The 17,181-nt window shown below is 41.8% G+C and overlaps 1 protein-coding gene across 1 annotated transcript in view; it reads right to left on the reverse strand.

The window, feature by feature from the left end:
• Window positions 1-4,559: 4,559 nt before the first annotated feature.
• LOC311134091 (solute carrier family 12 member 5-like) overlaps window positions 4,560-17,181 on the reverse strand; it is a gene marked incomplete at both ends in the record, with an annotated part of 287,008 nt that continues 274,386 nt past the window's right edge. Inside the window, 10 exons of the mRNA XM_084167681.1 lie at window positions 4,560-4,651; window positions 5,273-5,406; window positions 5,732-5,746; window positions 6,023-6,216; window positions 7,145-7,273; window positions 8,044-8,151; window positions 8,626-8,757; window positions 9,732-9,901; window positions 10,298-10,493; window positions 15,589-15,757. Of these exons, the coding sequence (XP_084023807.1) occupies window positions 4,560-4,651; window positions 5,273-5,406; window positions 5,732-5,746; window positions 6,023-6,216; window positions 7,145-7,273; window positions 8,044-8,151; window positions 8,626-8,757; window positions 9,732-9,901; window positions 10,298-10,493; window positions 15,589-15,757 (1,339 nt within the window). The remainder of the gene's footprint in view (window positions 4,652-5,272; window positions 5,407-5,731; window positions 5,747-6,022; window positions 6,217-7,144; window positions 7,274-8,043; window positions 8,152-8,625; window positions 8,758-9,731; window positions 9,902-10,297; window positions 10,494-15,588; window positions 15,758-17,181) is intronic.

Consider the following 17,181-nt stretch of genomic DNA (forward strand, 5'->3'; position numbering starts at 1 on the left):
TTCAGTCTTGTCGACTAAAACCACAGTTATGGCGAGCCACTACACGCCAACACTCCAATTTGTGGTTTCTTTGTTTCATCGGTTTTTTTTTGTGTCCGAGTGTCCCCTCGAAAGGACAACCTTTTTAACACAGGAGCAGATATGTTTCGGAGCCCTTAATATCCATTTGATGATGGAGAATAATTCACAATGATCACCAACCGATTCGTCTCATGCTACAATTGTGCAGGCAAACGGTCAGATTTAGGAGTGTTTCGTGTATCTACACCTAGATGAGATAGCTATATCAGTGTTGGTGCTTCCGAGTTACCCTTAAGCCGTCCAAGCAGAGCCAGTACCAGAAGTGGAAGCGCTTGTTTTCTATTCTTTGATTCAATATTCAGAATTATACTGCAATCACATACGTATAAGTACAGGGTTGGGGGGAGGCTCAACCACACAGATTTAGTGACACAGATTTAAATCGAACATCTACTGTGATTCTTTCAAGATGTTTTTCTAATATATATATTTTTTTTACTGCATGCCAGAACTGTCCTCGCATATACTTAACGTCATAGGACGAAAATAAAATTAACAGGTAGTATATATTTGCAGTGAAAAACTGCAGAGTAATGGCGAAATCTGATCAATGGAACCCATCTCTCACAGATGTACGCCAACTGGCTGCAGTACTCACTTATACCACAGGAGGAAGCTATGAATCAGTGCTTAAACTGGGCAAGTTTGTTTCTTTTAACCACTGATTAGGTCCTCAAACTTTCAATCACAATAAATGTTTTTCTGTCGCAGCCACCACAGAGGAGATGAACACAAGATAACTTTATGGTCCATAAGACCTGGTTCTAAACATTCTGATGAGCAGAACGCCAACTTGTCAGTTGTTAATGTGTTCTAATGAAAAGCGATTATCCAAGTAAAAACAATATTGCACATCATTTTACAAAACGCTAAGACTTTGTCCACAGTGATAAAACAGTGTACAACAAAGGACAACATCGTAGGCTACAGTGTCTTTGACTGCAGCGTTATATACAAAGCAAAAGGAACATCTCTAAGGCCCATCCATTCAACTAATAAGGTCTCCTATTACGTTAACCAACATTAATTTAGCAAGATTGAAATATGACAAGTAACAATATTGTGAACTCAAACTTTTTTGCAAAATACTTGTTTTCAATGTTTAACTAGCTATGTAACCATGAGGAAATCATGAGGAAATCACATAAGACAATTCAAACAAACTAATTTCCCATGAATCCTTTTTTAACCAACATCTAAAATATTTTCTTTATAGATAGAATTGAAGAGTTTATTTCCATTACGCTACATCCACCAATTTTTCACATTTGTGTTTTTTTATCAGAAATGATTTCTTATGGGTACCTTCATGTGTGTGGGAAATATTATTGTTCTCAGATTTGTAATTCATAGATTTTACATGTGTATGAAAATGTGTTTATTTTTGCCAAATGCAATACAGTATAACCATATAGCTGGAATGGAATGTTTATATCCTGTATATTTGACTGTGATATGTGGTTGTCTCACCTAGTGTCTATTAATCAAATTGTGTAATAATAGGAGAAAATCATACATCATATTAAGGGAATGTATTGTCCATTTGTAAAAAAAAATATATGTGAATATAAGAGGATGGGATAATCAAGAGTGCCATTCCATTTGTGAAAAGAGGGGGAAAATACAGGGGGGGGGGGGAACTTCCCCCGGACCCCCCTATCAAATTGCACCCTAATGGTCTAATTATTGCCTCAAAATATTGTATAATATCATCAGGAGAGTTCTCCTCCAAAGCGGACAATGACTCCTGTCCAGAAAGACTCTCAGGCCAATAGTTAATATGTAAAGTCGGGTCATGTCTGGGAGGAGACAAACCACCAGCACTGATATGTATTTCTATATATGCTTACCCTTTTTCTGATATATTTTGTATATATGTTCCTTTAGACATGTTTATTTACAATTCAAATAAATCTAATAATATTATCAGCATTCACAACATATGAGTCTGACTTTCAAACGACACTTTAAACATAAATACTGGGTTCAATATCTCTATAAACTAGTTTCGTCAATTGTTTTATTCCCTCTATTGTATATATGTATATATATTTATATTCATAGTTCTAATACAAGTGCAAGTGACCAAAAACAGTGTCTTTCACAACACAAAATGAAAACATGATGATAGCTGTCCTTGGTCAGTGTGAGATGATATTAATAAATCTACATAAAATAGGAGTAAAAAAATAACATGAATATGTAAGACCAAATTTCAGCTATTGCACATTCCTTTCAAAATGCACTTTATACGTTTTTATTCTAATTAGCTAATAATCCATTCATTGTCAGGGACATAAATATTGGCTCACATCGGTGCCAATTCTGTGGATACAAAATCACATATTTGGATTCTACTGCATAGAGTTCAGTGTTATGGATGGGGTGAGTTTCATAGCTGTGGAACCCTTTTTCCATTCCATCACTTTACATCTATTACTAGTCAATTGCACGCTAACCCATCAACCTAATGTACAATTTGTACTCTGTAATTTAATCAATATTTCACTTTCATAGATCTATTTTTCATTTTAAAATACTTTTTATATGGCACATGTAAACATATCTAAATTTGGCAAAACAACATAATATATTTCTGAGCGATAATTTAAATGATATCTGTATTATATAAATATGTTTAACTTTTGTCTATAAACATAAACAACATTTTGTTTTCTAGATGGAAAAATAACATGTTCATTTAATGAACCTGTGAATTTTTTAAAGCACTTGTTGAACAGTGGTGGACAGTGCAGTGCAGTACTCGTCAAGGATACAGCGAAAGTTACCATAGTGATAGGAGCCTAAGCCATCCAAAAGCAGTTTTGAGCCGACCCTTTGAGAGAAGGAACATTTTCTCCACTAGAAGCTTTTTAGTAAGTCACAAAAATACTAAACTCATACTTAACAATACGTCAGAGCTTGTACACTATTTACAGTGATCCACACTGGGATCAGGTGTCTGTCAAAGATGATGCCACTGCTTATAATCACTCCCATGCTCTTTTTCAATGGTCTTTCCTCAATTCCTTCTCTGTCCAAGGAGGCGAGGAAACACAAGGAATCGAGGAAAGAGGACAGCAGGAATTGAGGAAAGACAATTGAGAAAGAGCCCCTGCTCTTCTGTCAGCGACCTTTCCACTAAGAACGCTCCTCACAGTTCAACGACGTGTCAAATATCTAAAACCAAGCTTGCCTTGTTGTTTTTGGCACTAACAGTGGCTGGAGCTAAAAAGGACACATAGCCACTTAGAAAGGGGAAAAGGGACAAGTATAAATATGATGACAGTGCGTGAGCAAAAACAAATATGTTGCGGAGTGCTCAAGGTGAGGTCAAAGTTCATCGAGCGCGATCTATGTCGTCACGGAAGGCTTGTTTGTTTCTCTCCCATCTTCCTCCAACCGTGGTTCTTTCCTTCACGACTGACCCGGATTCAAATAATGACCATGTTCTCTTCTAACCACCGACCATGACCGTGGGTAGCAGTTTTTCTCGACGGTGGTCATCTCCGCACGTGATGAACAGGGTTTGCCGCAGAAGCTTTTCAATATTCTCTCTTCGCCGTGGTTTCGCAGGGTGATATACACGACTAGCTACACAACGTCAACATCCTCAATCCTCCACTGTTCAGTCTTGGAAGTTTACTCCATGTTGACAGGTAGGTGACTCCAAATCGATGGCACTCTAAAACATCCCCTCGTAAAAACAAACCACAATCGGATGAATGTGACACATAAACACACAGGCACAAACATCACACTGAACAACCCCAGCTCACCTAACCGTCTGTATCCTTTGACTCCATAGCCGAGTGACTAGTGGATTGACCAAAAGGCAGATATGAATAACACAAAGGGGGTGGAGCTGGGCAGTGATGTCTAGCTGCAAAATATTCAGCAGAAGGTGCAATCTCACGCTATTTCATTTCACAGTATTGACTGATAATCTTGCTGGCTGAATTGGAAGTGGACTGAACCTTTCCTTTATAAGTTATTTGGGCCACGAAGAGGGGGAGGACAAGTCTCTGAGAATCTGTTATATTGGATATGAGGCTAAAAGCAGCTACCTCTGACATCATATAGGGCCGGAAAAAGCCTGGAAGAGTAAGGTGTAGCTCTAAATCCAGTGAGCACAACCCAAAATACGTATTTTCAGCATCTTTTTGACCCAAAAGACGTATTTTCAGCGTTTCTTAAACCAAAAATACGTATTTTCAGCTTTTCTTCTGCCCAAAATACGTCTTTTCAACTTCTTGTGCTCATAGGGAAGTGTATGGGGCGAACTTATTTAAACCGTGTGTGTGTTAGGCAAACAGAAGATAACTTAAGAGAGAGGCGAGGTGAGCTGGTCTATTGCTTGGGTGTGAGGGGAGTGTCTTAGAAAAACAAATGGAAGGGGGGTGTTCTTTCTAGATGTGGAGTTTGAGAGATGTGGGGTTCGGGAGATGAAGGGGTTCGGGGGGGGGAGGTCTGCTCTCTCAAGAGTAGATTGTGATGACCTCACGACCGCCACCGCGAACCAGGAGGACCCTGTTGAGACCCTCCGTCAGGACCTCCAGGAACTCCATGTCTGAGAGAGAGCGTTAAGGAAAACAACTAACAGGTGCACCTCTAGCACCATACTATCTTTTACTAGTAGACAGATACTTACTTGTAATGGCATGTGACACAGCTTCTATGGGCACATCGGCTGTGTGAAAATGATGCAACGCAGTGGTTCCCAACCAGGGGTACTAGGACCCCTAGGGGTGAGAAGACTCATGAAACCATAGGCCTACTGGTAAAATGCACGAGGGGTACTTCAGGGGTACTCCGGGCAGAGCAAAATTCAGTTGGTGGTACAGTAACCGAAAAAGGTTGGGAACCACTGACGTAACACGTTCTCTATTCTGTAAACATACCATGGGAGTGCTAACTTCATTAAAGTGATGGTCATTTGGTGTGAAAGCAACGTTTAGTTATTACCCCATACAGTGTAAAATTGGACGTCAAGTCCAACTTCAGACACTAACAACAAATACGATTTTGTCCATTCACCCAAACCCCTTACCTAAACCCTAACATGAGAACAAACAGATTGTATGCCTGTGATAATACATTTTTGTCTGTTCTAAGACGACCACTGCTGGAAAGAGAGACAGAGAGAGAGAGAGAGAGAGAGAGAGAGAGAGAGATGGAGAAAGAAGGATACAGTTCTCGTCGCCAGAACGGTTTTTGGGCGGCCCGGGCATGTTGAGGAGCACCAGCTTGGCCTCTGAGGATTTCTTCACGATGACACCATTCAGCCTCAGTGCCGTGTGCATGCGCCTCACATTGGACTGGTTTCTGGTGGGAAAAAACAAGATGGTCTCTACTAAGCTCCAAACCAAAGGTTAATTTGTTCATAATGCAGTATTATTTTTAGGCGTTCAGCAAAACAAACTGTGGAACAGCAACCTCTTCAGGCTACTAATTCACAAACAGCTAAAACAAATGGTCACTCTTTCACTCATTCATTCTATCACTTATGCATTCACTTTTTCATTCAGAACACTCAAGACATAATCAACTTGTGCTATGCTGAGTTGATCCATGAAATTCTAGAGGAAATGTATAGGTATATGTACCAGACCACAGTTTTATGTAAAGTTTGCGCTACGGAAATACTTACAGGTTTTCCCACTCCCTGCAGCATGGCAAGGAGAGAAACACAAGATTAAAGGAGAGAATCCAAAACGCACAGCTTTTCTGTACTGACAGTGCTCTATCGTGAAAACTTGACTGTTGACATGCACACTAAAAGTTGTTTTGAGTGAACTATCACTTTAAGATGTTGAATTTAAACTGCTGCCATTTTGACACCAAATGTCCCAAGATGAGAAGAATGCCAATCAGAATGTTACTCTTCAGGAACTTTCTGTTCCAACATGGGAGTATACCAGTTTTGCCAAACCACACTCACGGCTTCATGTTGAAGATGTCTTTGATGCCCTCCGGCGTGGAGGTGCCAGGAGGCTTGGCCGGCTCGCCGTCAGCCTTTTCTGTCCAGGTCATCTGGACCTGTGCAGACCCTGGGGTCTGGGCCCCCCCCTCGGTGGCTGGAGACAGGGGGGTGGCGGGACTGGTCGGGGTGGTGCTGTCGTGGATGAGCTGGACCTGAGTGGGAGGGGACACAGCGACAGAGGCAGACTGAGACCACGAGACAGGGGGGGAGAGACGAGGTGAGATGAGGCGAGTTGGAACCACAGAGTGAGTGTGAGGGTCAGAGGAGGGAGAGAGAGAGAGACATTATCAAGAAGGCCTTACATTTGGAGGTCAGTCATACAGTTGGGCTGATTAAAAAGTATGTCTGGAAAGGAATGTTTGAACCAACACATCTGTAGCCTACTCACCTTACTATGACTTTTAATGGAAGGCCAGAAACTCACAGGCAGACAATACTTTTTCTGTCTTTTTCCCTAATGTTACACATACGAACAACACAGGCCTACGATGCATTTCCTGGTATCCCATGAAACACTGTGACTAGTCGAGAGCCTGTGTGAGTCTTGCCTGTGCAAAATAAATTGTTCCTCAGACTTATCCAGTCACTTCACAATAAGTCTGGTACTTTCTTGCAAGTGGTTGACCTCCCAGGTCAACACCATCAGTTCACAACCCCAGACCTTTAACCATTCCCTGAATGCCTCACAGCAAAAAATTTAATAAAAAAACATTTAAAAAACACTGGTAGAGTGAGTTGGAAGTTTAAAAATCCACTACTTCAGGGTCGCTGACCTCAATGTCAACACCAGCGGTTCACAACCCCAGCCCCTTAGCCATTCCTAGACCATGCCTGATTGCATTTTTCCTCATAGCATAAAAAATTAAGGAAGTCTGAAAAACAACTACACCACGGTCAAAACCACTGACGACCTAATATTTCAACACCTCACATAACAACCACTCACAAGTCAACTGACTGCTCTGCTCTCCAAGTCTTTGCTGGCGCAGGCACTGGCCTCGTAGCAGGAATTCTTAATTATACAGTATACGCTGGTTAGAGTGAATGTGGCTCGGTTGACCGGACAGTATCAGTACCAACCTCTTCCTCGGGTTTCTCCACCTTGCTGCTCGCCCCGGGCTGTTCTTCGGTCACACTCAGTTGGGTGGTCACCACCGCCGGGTTCTTACGCCGGATGGATCCGCGGGATGAGTCTGTGATGCTCTGGATCTGCGAAAGGAAGACAAAGGGCTGAATGAAGCAGCTAGTATCCTTTTCACAATACTGAGCCAAACTGAGCCAAGCTGTACTGAGCTGGCCTGGTTACGCATCCATCGTAGTTGCTGGAACCATGCTGGAGAGGACAATGAGAGTTGGGTTTGGGTCGGCCCTACTGTGTGAATCAGGCATAGGAGTGCTAATATCATCACAATATGATTGATACGTTGTTTTGTATCGTCTGCATGGAGACAAAACAAGGTTATGAACGTTGACGTTTTCAAAACACTGTCTGTCAATGTAGACAATTCAATCACTTTCGGGTGAAGCAATACTGTTTGATGTGTTCCCTTTCGTTCTTATGTCTTAGTTGTAATTAAAGTCATAGTTAGTTAGTGGAACTACGTCACTGCCTACGTCACTGCCTTGTCCGTTTGTTGCCCACATCTCCAGGACACAAACTAGCAGCTAGCAAGATGGAGATCAGAGGTTATCTTTAATGGCTAGTTTTCTTCAACTACCTTCACTAAAACCACTGCAGGTTTTGCCTGAAAACTTTGGTTTTGAATTGCGACGTTCTGGCATGTCTGCCTCGTGATATGTTAGGATTTTTTTAAATTTTTTATCCCAGACCTTAGTCACTGCTGTTGGGTCTGGGATTCTAATTCAGACATGGCATTGTGTTGTGGAGTAAGATGGAGTAGCGGTGTGGTAAATGTAAAACCATAGAACTAGAATTATGGCCTTTTGCCGTTCTAGTAATTATATTTCTAAAGCGGAACCTCTCTCTCTCGCTCGGTCTTGGTCAGGTTGATCTGCTTGAGGATCTGCGATCGCTGTTCCATCACCAGGGTCTTCTCATAGGTGTAGGCTGAGATGTCACTGTCGTGCTGAGAGAGGAGAGGCCTGGGTTAGTGCAACATCGAGGATGGACAGATACCAAAGAGGTTAGGTAGTATGGACAACTTGTTTTTTTATAGAGGTTTAGTCAGTCTATGGGTTGGACAGCAGCACTGCATGGAAATTACATGGAAGATGCACTTTTTTTAACAACAGCTTCATGCATAAGGATAGCATGAATGCACTAATTGTAAATCGCCTCTGGATAAGAACATCTGCTAAATGACTAAAATGTAAATAAAAAAATATATTTGTACTGTATATTTAAACAGATTTGTAACTATGAGAAACAGTATTATGGATTAAACCAACTCAGTGTACCAACTATATGTTCAATGGCTTGTCTAAGCAAGCTTCACCTGTAGGTCCGTGCAGCAACCCCTTTAGGTACATACTGTATATCTGTTATTACACACTGGACTTCATCCCACCTGAAGCAGCTATGGACAGACATGGAGCCTTACCATTTCCACCACTTCAACTTCGGCATCGATACGCAGGTGATACAGGAAGGTGGTCAGGTCTTTCTTCATCTGGATGCTGTTGTCGTCCATCTGGGCCACGGTGAAGATGCGCATCCTGCACTTCCTCCACACCTGTCGGCAGGAAAGAGCATTGTAATCTGCTCATCTATAACCTGTTTTACGGTAATCTGGTTAGAACCTTCATGATTAGGTACACTATAGAAACTGCCATAGCATGCGTATCAGTGGAGGCTGGTGGGAGGAGCTATAGGATAACAGGCTCATTGTAATGAATGGAATTGGATAATTTGAACAGAGTCAAACGTGGTTTCCATATGTTTGATACCGTTGCATTTATTCCATTCCAGCCATTACAGTGAGCCTGTCCTCCTATAGCTCCTCCCACCAGTCTCCTCTGATGCATATTGATTAGTTAATGCGCTGACGAATGCTCTGCACCATAGTTTTTTATCTGTACATTGCACTTTACTATATAACGGAGTGCATGACTAGTTATACACTGAGTATAGAAAACATTAAGAACACTTGCTCTTTCCATGAAATAGACTGACCAGTGACCAGGTGAATCCAGGTGAACGCTACGATCCCTTATTGATGTCATTTGTTAAATCCACTTTAATTAGTGTAGATGAAGGGGAGGAGAAAGGTTAAAGAAGGATTTTTAAGCCTTGAGACAATTGAGACATTGTGTATTTGTGCCATTCAGAGATTGAATGGGCAAGACAAAATATTGAAGTGCCTTTGAATGGGGTATGGTAGTAGGTGCCAGGTGCACCGGTTTGTGTCAAGAACTTCAACGCTGCAGGGTTTTTCACACTCAACAGTTTCCTGTGTGTATCAAGAATGGTCCACCACCCTAAAGGACATCCAGCCAACTTGACACAACTGTGGGAAGCATTGGAGTCAACATGAACCAGCATCCCTGTGGAACGCTTTCGACACCTTGTAGAGTCCATGACCCGACGCATTGAGGCTGTTCTGAGGGCAAAAGGGGGTGGGGTGGTTCAACTCAATATTAGGAAGATAAAACATGCTCAAAGCAATGCGACCCATGTCTCAGGGAGGGCGTGTGGTGGGCAGCCTACCTTGTGCTGGCGCAGGAGGAAAGGCAGCAGCATCAGCATGCCTCCATCGTGGACGATCCACCACACATCAATGTGGCCCTCGGAGAAGCGCTCTCCATTGGACGGGAAGGCAGCGATGTTCTTGGGCACTAGCAGGGCTAGGTGGGCGGCCGTGGTCTCCCGAACCAGCTCTACAGGACAGGGGGGAGGGGGGAGGGGTTCATCTCATTTGAGTCTGATCATCACTCAAGAACCTTTATGGAAAATCTACTTCATCCTGTATAGGTGGTATATGGATTATAGTGATCATATTGATATTGTGGACAGAAATTAAAAAAATAAGCATTATTTCTGATGATATGTCAACAACCTCCCCCAAAGATCCTGATTTTTTCAATCAAACAGACAGATCTGATTCTTCATTTTACGGTACCAAAATTACTCAGAATTTACTTAGAAAGGTAAAATGGTAATTATACAGTAATAACCTAGATCAATAACGCTCACTTTTGTTTTTCCTATCACTCTAACTTCCTGTACCCCCCATTTCAATTGACCATTCATTGTTGACCCCCTCTGTGACCCACCAATGAAATCCCTCCAGGTCTGGACGTCATCGGCTTGCTTCCAGTTGCGCGGCCAGCTGACCAGCACCGTGTTGTGCATGAGGCCGCCCAGCCCACTAGCCTGGAGCAGGTGGGAGGTGGCGTCACGCATGTTGGACGAGATGGTGACCTGGCAGAAGCCTTTCACCTTCTCTGTCTCCATCAGCTTACGCATAGACTGGAGGAGGGAGGGGGGGTGGAGAGGGAGATGGGGGTGAGAGAGAGAAAGAAGGGAGGTAGAGAGAGTGAGTGGGAGGGGAAGGGAGGAGAGAGTAAGGTTTCTGGAACCAACTAAGCCACAGACATCTCAATAAAATCAAATTGTATTAGTCACGTGCATATATTTTGCAGATGTTATCGCAGGTGTAGCGAAATGCTTATGTTTCTAGCTCCAACAGTGCAGTAATACCTAACAATACAAAAACAATACACAGAAATCCCAAAAATGTTTAGTAAGAAATATCCGAACGAGCACTGTCAGAGTATATTAGTGCCTTCAGAAAGTATTCATACCCCTTGACTTATTCCACATTTTGTTGTGTTACAGCCTGAATTCAACATGTATTAAATACATTTTTTTCTCATCCATCTACTCACAATACCCCATAATGACAAAGTGAAAACATGTTTTTAGAAATGTTTGCCAATTTATTGAAAATGAAATACAGAAATATCTAATACATGTTAGAACCACCTTTTGCAGAGATTACAGCTGTGAGTCTTCCTGGGTAAGTCTAAGAGCTTTGGACACCTGGATTGTACAATATTTGCTCATTTTATTATTTTTTATTCTTCAAACTCTGTCAAATTGGTTGTTGATCATTGATAGACAGCCATTTTAAAGTCTTGCCATAGATTTTCAAGACAATTTATGTCAAAACTGTAACTAGACCACTCAGGAACATTCAATGTCGTCTTGGTAAGCAACTCCAGTGTATATCTTGCATTTTGTTTTAGGTTATTGTCCTGCTGAAAGGTGAATATTTGTCTCCCAGTGTCTATTGGAAAGCAGACTGAACCAGGTTTTCCTGTAGGATTTTGCCTGTGCTTAGCTCTATTCCGTTTATTTTTGTCCTAAAAAAAAACATAGTCCTTGCCGATGACAAGCATACCCATAACATGATGCCACCACCATGTTTGAAAATATGAAGAGTGGTACTCAGTGAGGTATTGTATTGTATTTGCCTCAAACATAACGCTTTCTATTCAGGACATAAAATGAATTTCTTTACCAATTTTTTTGCAGTTTTACTTTAGTGCCTTATTGCAAACAGGATGCATGTTTTGGAATATTTGTATTCTGTACATGCTTCCTTCTTTTCACTCTGTCATTTAGGTTAGTATTTTGGAGTAACTACAACGTTGTTGATCCATCCTCAGTTTTCTCCTATAAACTCTGTAACTGTTTTAAAGTCACCATTGGCCTCATGGTGAAATCCCTGAGTGGTTTCCTTACTCTCTGGCAACTGAGTAAGGAAAGACGCTTGTATCTTTGTAGTGACTGGGTGTATTGATATACCATCCAAAGTGTAATGAATAACTTCACCATGCTCAAAGGGATATTCAATGTCTGCTTTTTTTCTTTTTACCCATCTACCAATAGGTGCCCTTCTTTGCGAGTCATTGGAAAACCTCCCTGGTCTTTATGGTTGAATCTGTGTTTGAAATTCACTGCTCGACTGAGGGACCTTACAGATAATTGTATGTGTGGGGTACAGAGATGGGGTAGTCATGAAAAAATCATGTTAAACACTATTATTGCACACAGAGTGAGTCCATGCAACTTAATATGAGAATTGTTAAGCACATTGTTACTCCTAAACTTATTTAGGCTTGCCATAACAAAGGTGTTGAATTCTTATTGACTGAATTTAAACCCTTTTAAATTAAGGCTGTAACACAACAAAATGTGAAAAAAGTAAAGGGATTTGAATACTTTCTGAAGGCACTATATATATATATATATATATATATATATATATATATATATATATATATATATATATCCTGAACAAAAATATTAATGCAACATGTAAAATGTTGGTCCAATGTTTCATGAGCTGAAATATAAGATCCCAGAAATGTCCCATACACACAAAAAGCTTATTTCTCTAAAATGTTGTGTACAAATTTGTTTACATCCCTGTTAGTGAGCATTTCTGCTTTGCCAATATACTCCATCCACCAGACAGGTGTGTTATATATAAAGAAGTTGATTAAACAGCATGATCATTACACATGTGCATCTTGTGCTGGGGACAATAAAAGGCCACTCTAAAATGTGCAGTTTTGTCACACAACACAATGCCACAGATGTCTCAAGTTTTTAGGGAGTGCACAATTGGCATGCTGACCGCAGGAATGTCCACTAGAGCTGTTGCCAGAGAATTGAATGTTCATGTCTCTACCATAAGCCGCGCCAACGTTGTTTTAGAGAATTTGGCCAGACGTTCACCCGGCCTCACAACCACAGACCACGTGTAACCACGCCAGCCTAGGACCTCCACATCCGTCTCAGGGAAGCTCATCTGCGTGCTCGTCATCCTCACCAGTTTGGCGTCATAACCAATTTCAGTGGGCAAATGCTCACCTTCGATGGCTACTGGCATGCTGGAGAAGTGTGCTCTTCACAGATGAATCCCAGTATCAACTGTACCAGGCAGATGGCAGGGACTCATTAATTTATTTAAATTGACTGATTTCCTTATATGAACTGTAATTCAGTAAAATCTTTGAAATTGTTGCATGTTTAATTTATATTTTTCTTCAGTGTGTATATAAACGCTTTATATAATGGTGTGTATAGACAGTATATTAATAGAGAAGGTATATCTCACTGGTCATCCCCAAAGCCAACACCTCCTTTGGCCGCCATTCCTTCCAGTTCTCTGCTGCTAATGACTGGAACGAACTGCAAAAATCTCTGAAGCTGGAGACTCTAATCTCCCTCATTAACTTTAAGCATCAGTTGTCAGAGCAGCTTACCGATCACTGCACCTGTACACAGCCACTCTGTAATTAGCCCACCCAACTACCTCATCCCCATATTGTTATTTATTTTGCTCATTTGCCCCCAAGTATCTCTTTTTGCACATCATCTTCTGCACATCTATCACTCCAGTGTTAATACTAAATTGTAATTATTTTGCACTATGGCCTATTTATTGCCTTACCTCCATAATTTACTACATTTGCACACAATGTATATAGATTTTCTATTGTGTTATTGACTGTATGTTTTGTTTATTCCATATGTAACTCTGTGTTGTTGTTGGTTTTATCGCTCTGCTTTGCTTTATCTTGGCCAGGTCGCAGTTGTAAATGAGAACTTGTTCTCAACTGGCCTACCTGGTTAAATAAAATAAATAAATAAAGGTGTGCACAGCAGTAGTTTAATAGGATGAGCCTTGACTAGAATACAGTATATACAGTGGGGGAAAAAAGTATTTAGTCAGCCACCAATTGTGCAAGTTCTCCCACTTAAAAAGACGAGAGAGGCCTGTAATTTTCATTATAGGTAAACGTCAACTATGACAGACAAATTGAGAAGAAAAAAATCCAGAAAATCACATTGTAGGATTTTTAATGAATTTATTTGCAAATTATGGTGGAAAATAAGTATTTGGTCACCTACAAACAAGCAAGATTTCTGGCTCTCACAGACCTGTAACTTCTTCTTTAAGAGGCTCCTCTGTCCTCCACTCGTTACCTGTATTAATGGCACCTGTTTGAACTTGTTATCAGTATAAAAGACACCTGTCCACAACCTCAAACAGTCACACTCCAAACTCCACTATGGCCAAGACCAAAGAGCTGTCAAAGGACACCAGAAACAAAATTGTAGACCTGCACCAGGCTGGGAAGACTGAATCTGCAATAGGTAAGCAGCTTGGTTTGAAGAAATCAACTGTGGGAGCAATTATTAGGAAATGGAAGACATACAAGACCACTGATAATCTCCCTCGATCTGGGGCTCCACGCAAGTTCTCACCCCGTGGGGTCAAAATGATCACAAGAACGGTGAGCAAAAATCCCAGAACCACACGGGGGGACCTAGTGAATGACCTGCAGAGAGCTGGGACCAAAGTAACAAAGCCTACCATCAGTAACACACTACGCCGCCAGGGACTCAAATCCTGCAGTGCCAGGCGTGTCCCCCTGCTTAAGCCAGTACATGTCCAGGCCCGTCTGAAGTTTGCTAGAGTGCATTTGGATGATCCAGAAGAGGATTGGGAGAATGTCATATGGTCAGATGAAACCAAAATATAACTTTTTGGTAAAAACTCACTCGTCGTGTTTGGAGGACAAAGAATGCTGAGTTGCATCCAAAGAACACCATACCTACTGTGAAGCATGGGGGTGGAAACATCATGCTTTGGGGAGGTTTTTCTGCAAAGGGACCAGGACGACTGATCCGTGTAAAGGAAAGAATGAATGGGGCCATGTATTGTGAGATTTTGAGTGAAAACCTCCTTCCATCAGCAAGGGCATTGAAGATGAAACGTGGCTGGGTCTTTCAGCATGACAATGATCCCAAACACAACACGTAAGAAGCATTTCAAGGTCCTGGAGTGGCCTAGCCAGTCTCCAGATCTCAACCCCATAGAAAATCTTTGGAGGGAGTTGAAAGTCCGTGTTGCCCAGCGACAGCCCCAAAACATCACTGCTCTAGAGGAGATCTGCATGGAGGAATGGGCCAAAATAACAGCAACAGTGTGTGAAAACCTTGTGAAGACTTACAGAAAACGTTTGACCTGTGTCATTGCCAACAAAGGGTATATAACAAAGTATTGAGAAACTTTTGTTATTGACCAAATACTTATTTTTCCACCATAATTTGCAAATAAATTCATTAAAAATCCTACAATGTGATTTTCTGGATTATCTTTTCTCATTTTGTCTGTCATAGTTGACGTGTACTTATGATGAAAATTACAGGCCTCTCTCATCTTTTTAAGTGGGAGAACGTGCACAATTGGTGGCTGACTCAATACTTTTTTCCCCCACTGTACATATGAAGTAGGTAAAACAGTATGTCAATGTTATCAATAAGGGTTTAAAGGGTCAACGACTTGCCCATGAGGTGAAGGGTGAGATAAAGGTGAAATAGACAGTGGTAACACTGACTGTAAGTACGGCTTCATTCTAAGTGCTACGCTAGTGTGAATCTTAGAACAGCGCCACAGGATCAAGTCTGAATTAGTCCAGATCGGAGAGTAGTGCTGTTTGTGTGATATGCAGTGGGATGCCATGGGATCTGCCTGGTATCTAACCTGCTCTGCCCGCTGGGCCTGGGGGTGGTTCTCCAGATAGGTGCCCACTAAGGCGGTGCCCACGATGGTCAGCCCTTTGCCTGCTTTCAGCTGGTTAGTCAGCGAGAGCAGACGAGGCTGCTCCACGTTCTGCTCCACGTCTGTACTGACCAACACCAGCAGCTGAGGCCTGGAGGGAGAGAGAAGGAAAGGAAAGGTAGGAGGGAGGGAAGGAGGGAATAGGAGAAAAGGTTTCAACGTGTTGCTTTGGCAATATACAAATATATATATATATATATACAGCTGGGTCAGAAGTTTACAAACACTCAATTAGTATTTGGTAGCATTGCCTTTAAATTGTTTAACTTGGGTCAAATGTTTCGGGTAGCCTTCCACAAGCTTCCCACAATAAGTTGGGTGATTTTGGCCCATTCCTCCTGACAGAGCTGGTGTAACTGAGTCCGGTTTGTAGGCCTCCTTGCTCGCACACGCTTTTTCAGTTCTGGCCACACATCTTCTATAGGATTGAGGTCAGGGCTTTGTGATGGCCACTCCAATACCTTGACTTTGTTGTCCTTAAGCCATTTTGCCACAACTTTGGAAGTATGCTTGGGGTCATTGTCCATTTGGAAGACCCATTTGCGACCAAGCTTTAACTTCCTGACTGATGTCTTGAGATGTTGCTTCAAGATGCCATCTAATTTCTGAAGTGCACCAGTCCCTCCTGCAGCAAAGCACCCCCACAGCATGATGCTGCCACCCCCGTGCTTGTGTTGGGATGGTGTTCTTCGGCTTGCAAGCAACCCCCTTTTTCCTCCAAACATAACGATGGTCATTATGGGCAAACAGTTCTATTTTTGTTTCGTCAGACCAGAGGACATTTCTCCAAAAAGTACGATCTTTGGCCCCATGTGCAGTTGCAAACGTAGTCTGGCTTTTTTATGGCGGTTTTGGAGCAGTGGCTTCTTCCTTGCTGAGCGGCCTTTCAGGTTATGTCGATATAGGACTCGTTTTACTGTGGATATAGATACTTTTGTACCTGTTTCCTCCAGCATCTTCACAAGGTCCTTTGCTGTTGTTCTGGGATTGTTTGCACCAAAGTACGTTCATCTCTAGGCGACAGAACGCGTCTCCTTCCTGAGCGGTATGACGGCTGTGTGGTCCCATGGTGTTTATACTTGCGTACTGTTGTTTGTACAGTTGAACGTGGTACCTTCAGGCGTTTGGAAATTGCTCCCAAGGATGAACCAGACTTGTGGAGGTCTACAATTTTTCTTCTGGGGTCTTGGCTGATTTCTTTTGATTTTCCCATGATGTCAAGCAAAGAGGCACTGAGTTTGAAGGTAGGCCTTGAAATACATCCACAGGTACACCTCCAATTGACTCAAATGATGTCAATTAGCCTATCAGAAGCTTCTAAAGCCATGACATAATTTTCTTGAATTTTCCAAGCTGTTTAAAAGCACAGTCAACTTAGTGTATGTAAACTTCTGACCCACTGGAATTGTGATACAGTGAATTATAAGTGAAATAATCTGTTTGTAAACAATTGTTGGAAAAATTACTTGTGTCATGCACAAAGTAGATGTCCTAACCGACTTGCCAAAACGATAA

Source organism: Coregonus lavaretus (assembly GCF_964263955.1).
Source record: "Coregonus lavaretus genome assembly, chromosome: 8".
Classification (NCBI taxonomy): domain Eukaryota; kingdom Metazoa; phylum Chordata; class Actinopteri; order Salmoniformes; family Salmonidae; genus Coregonus; species Coregonus lavaretus.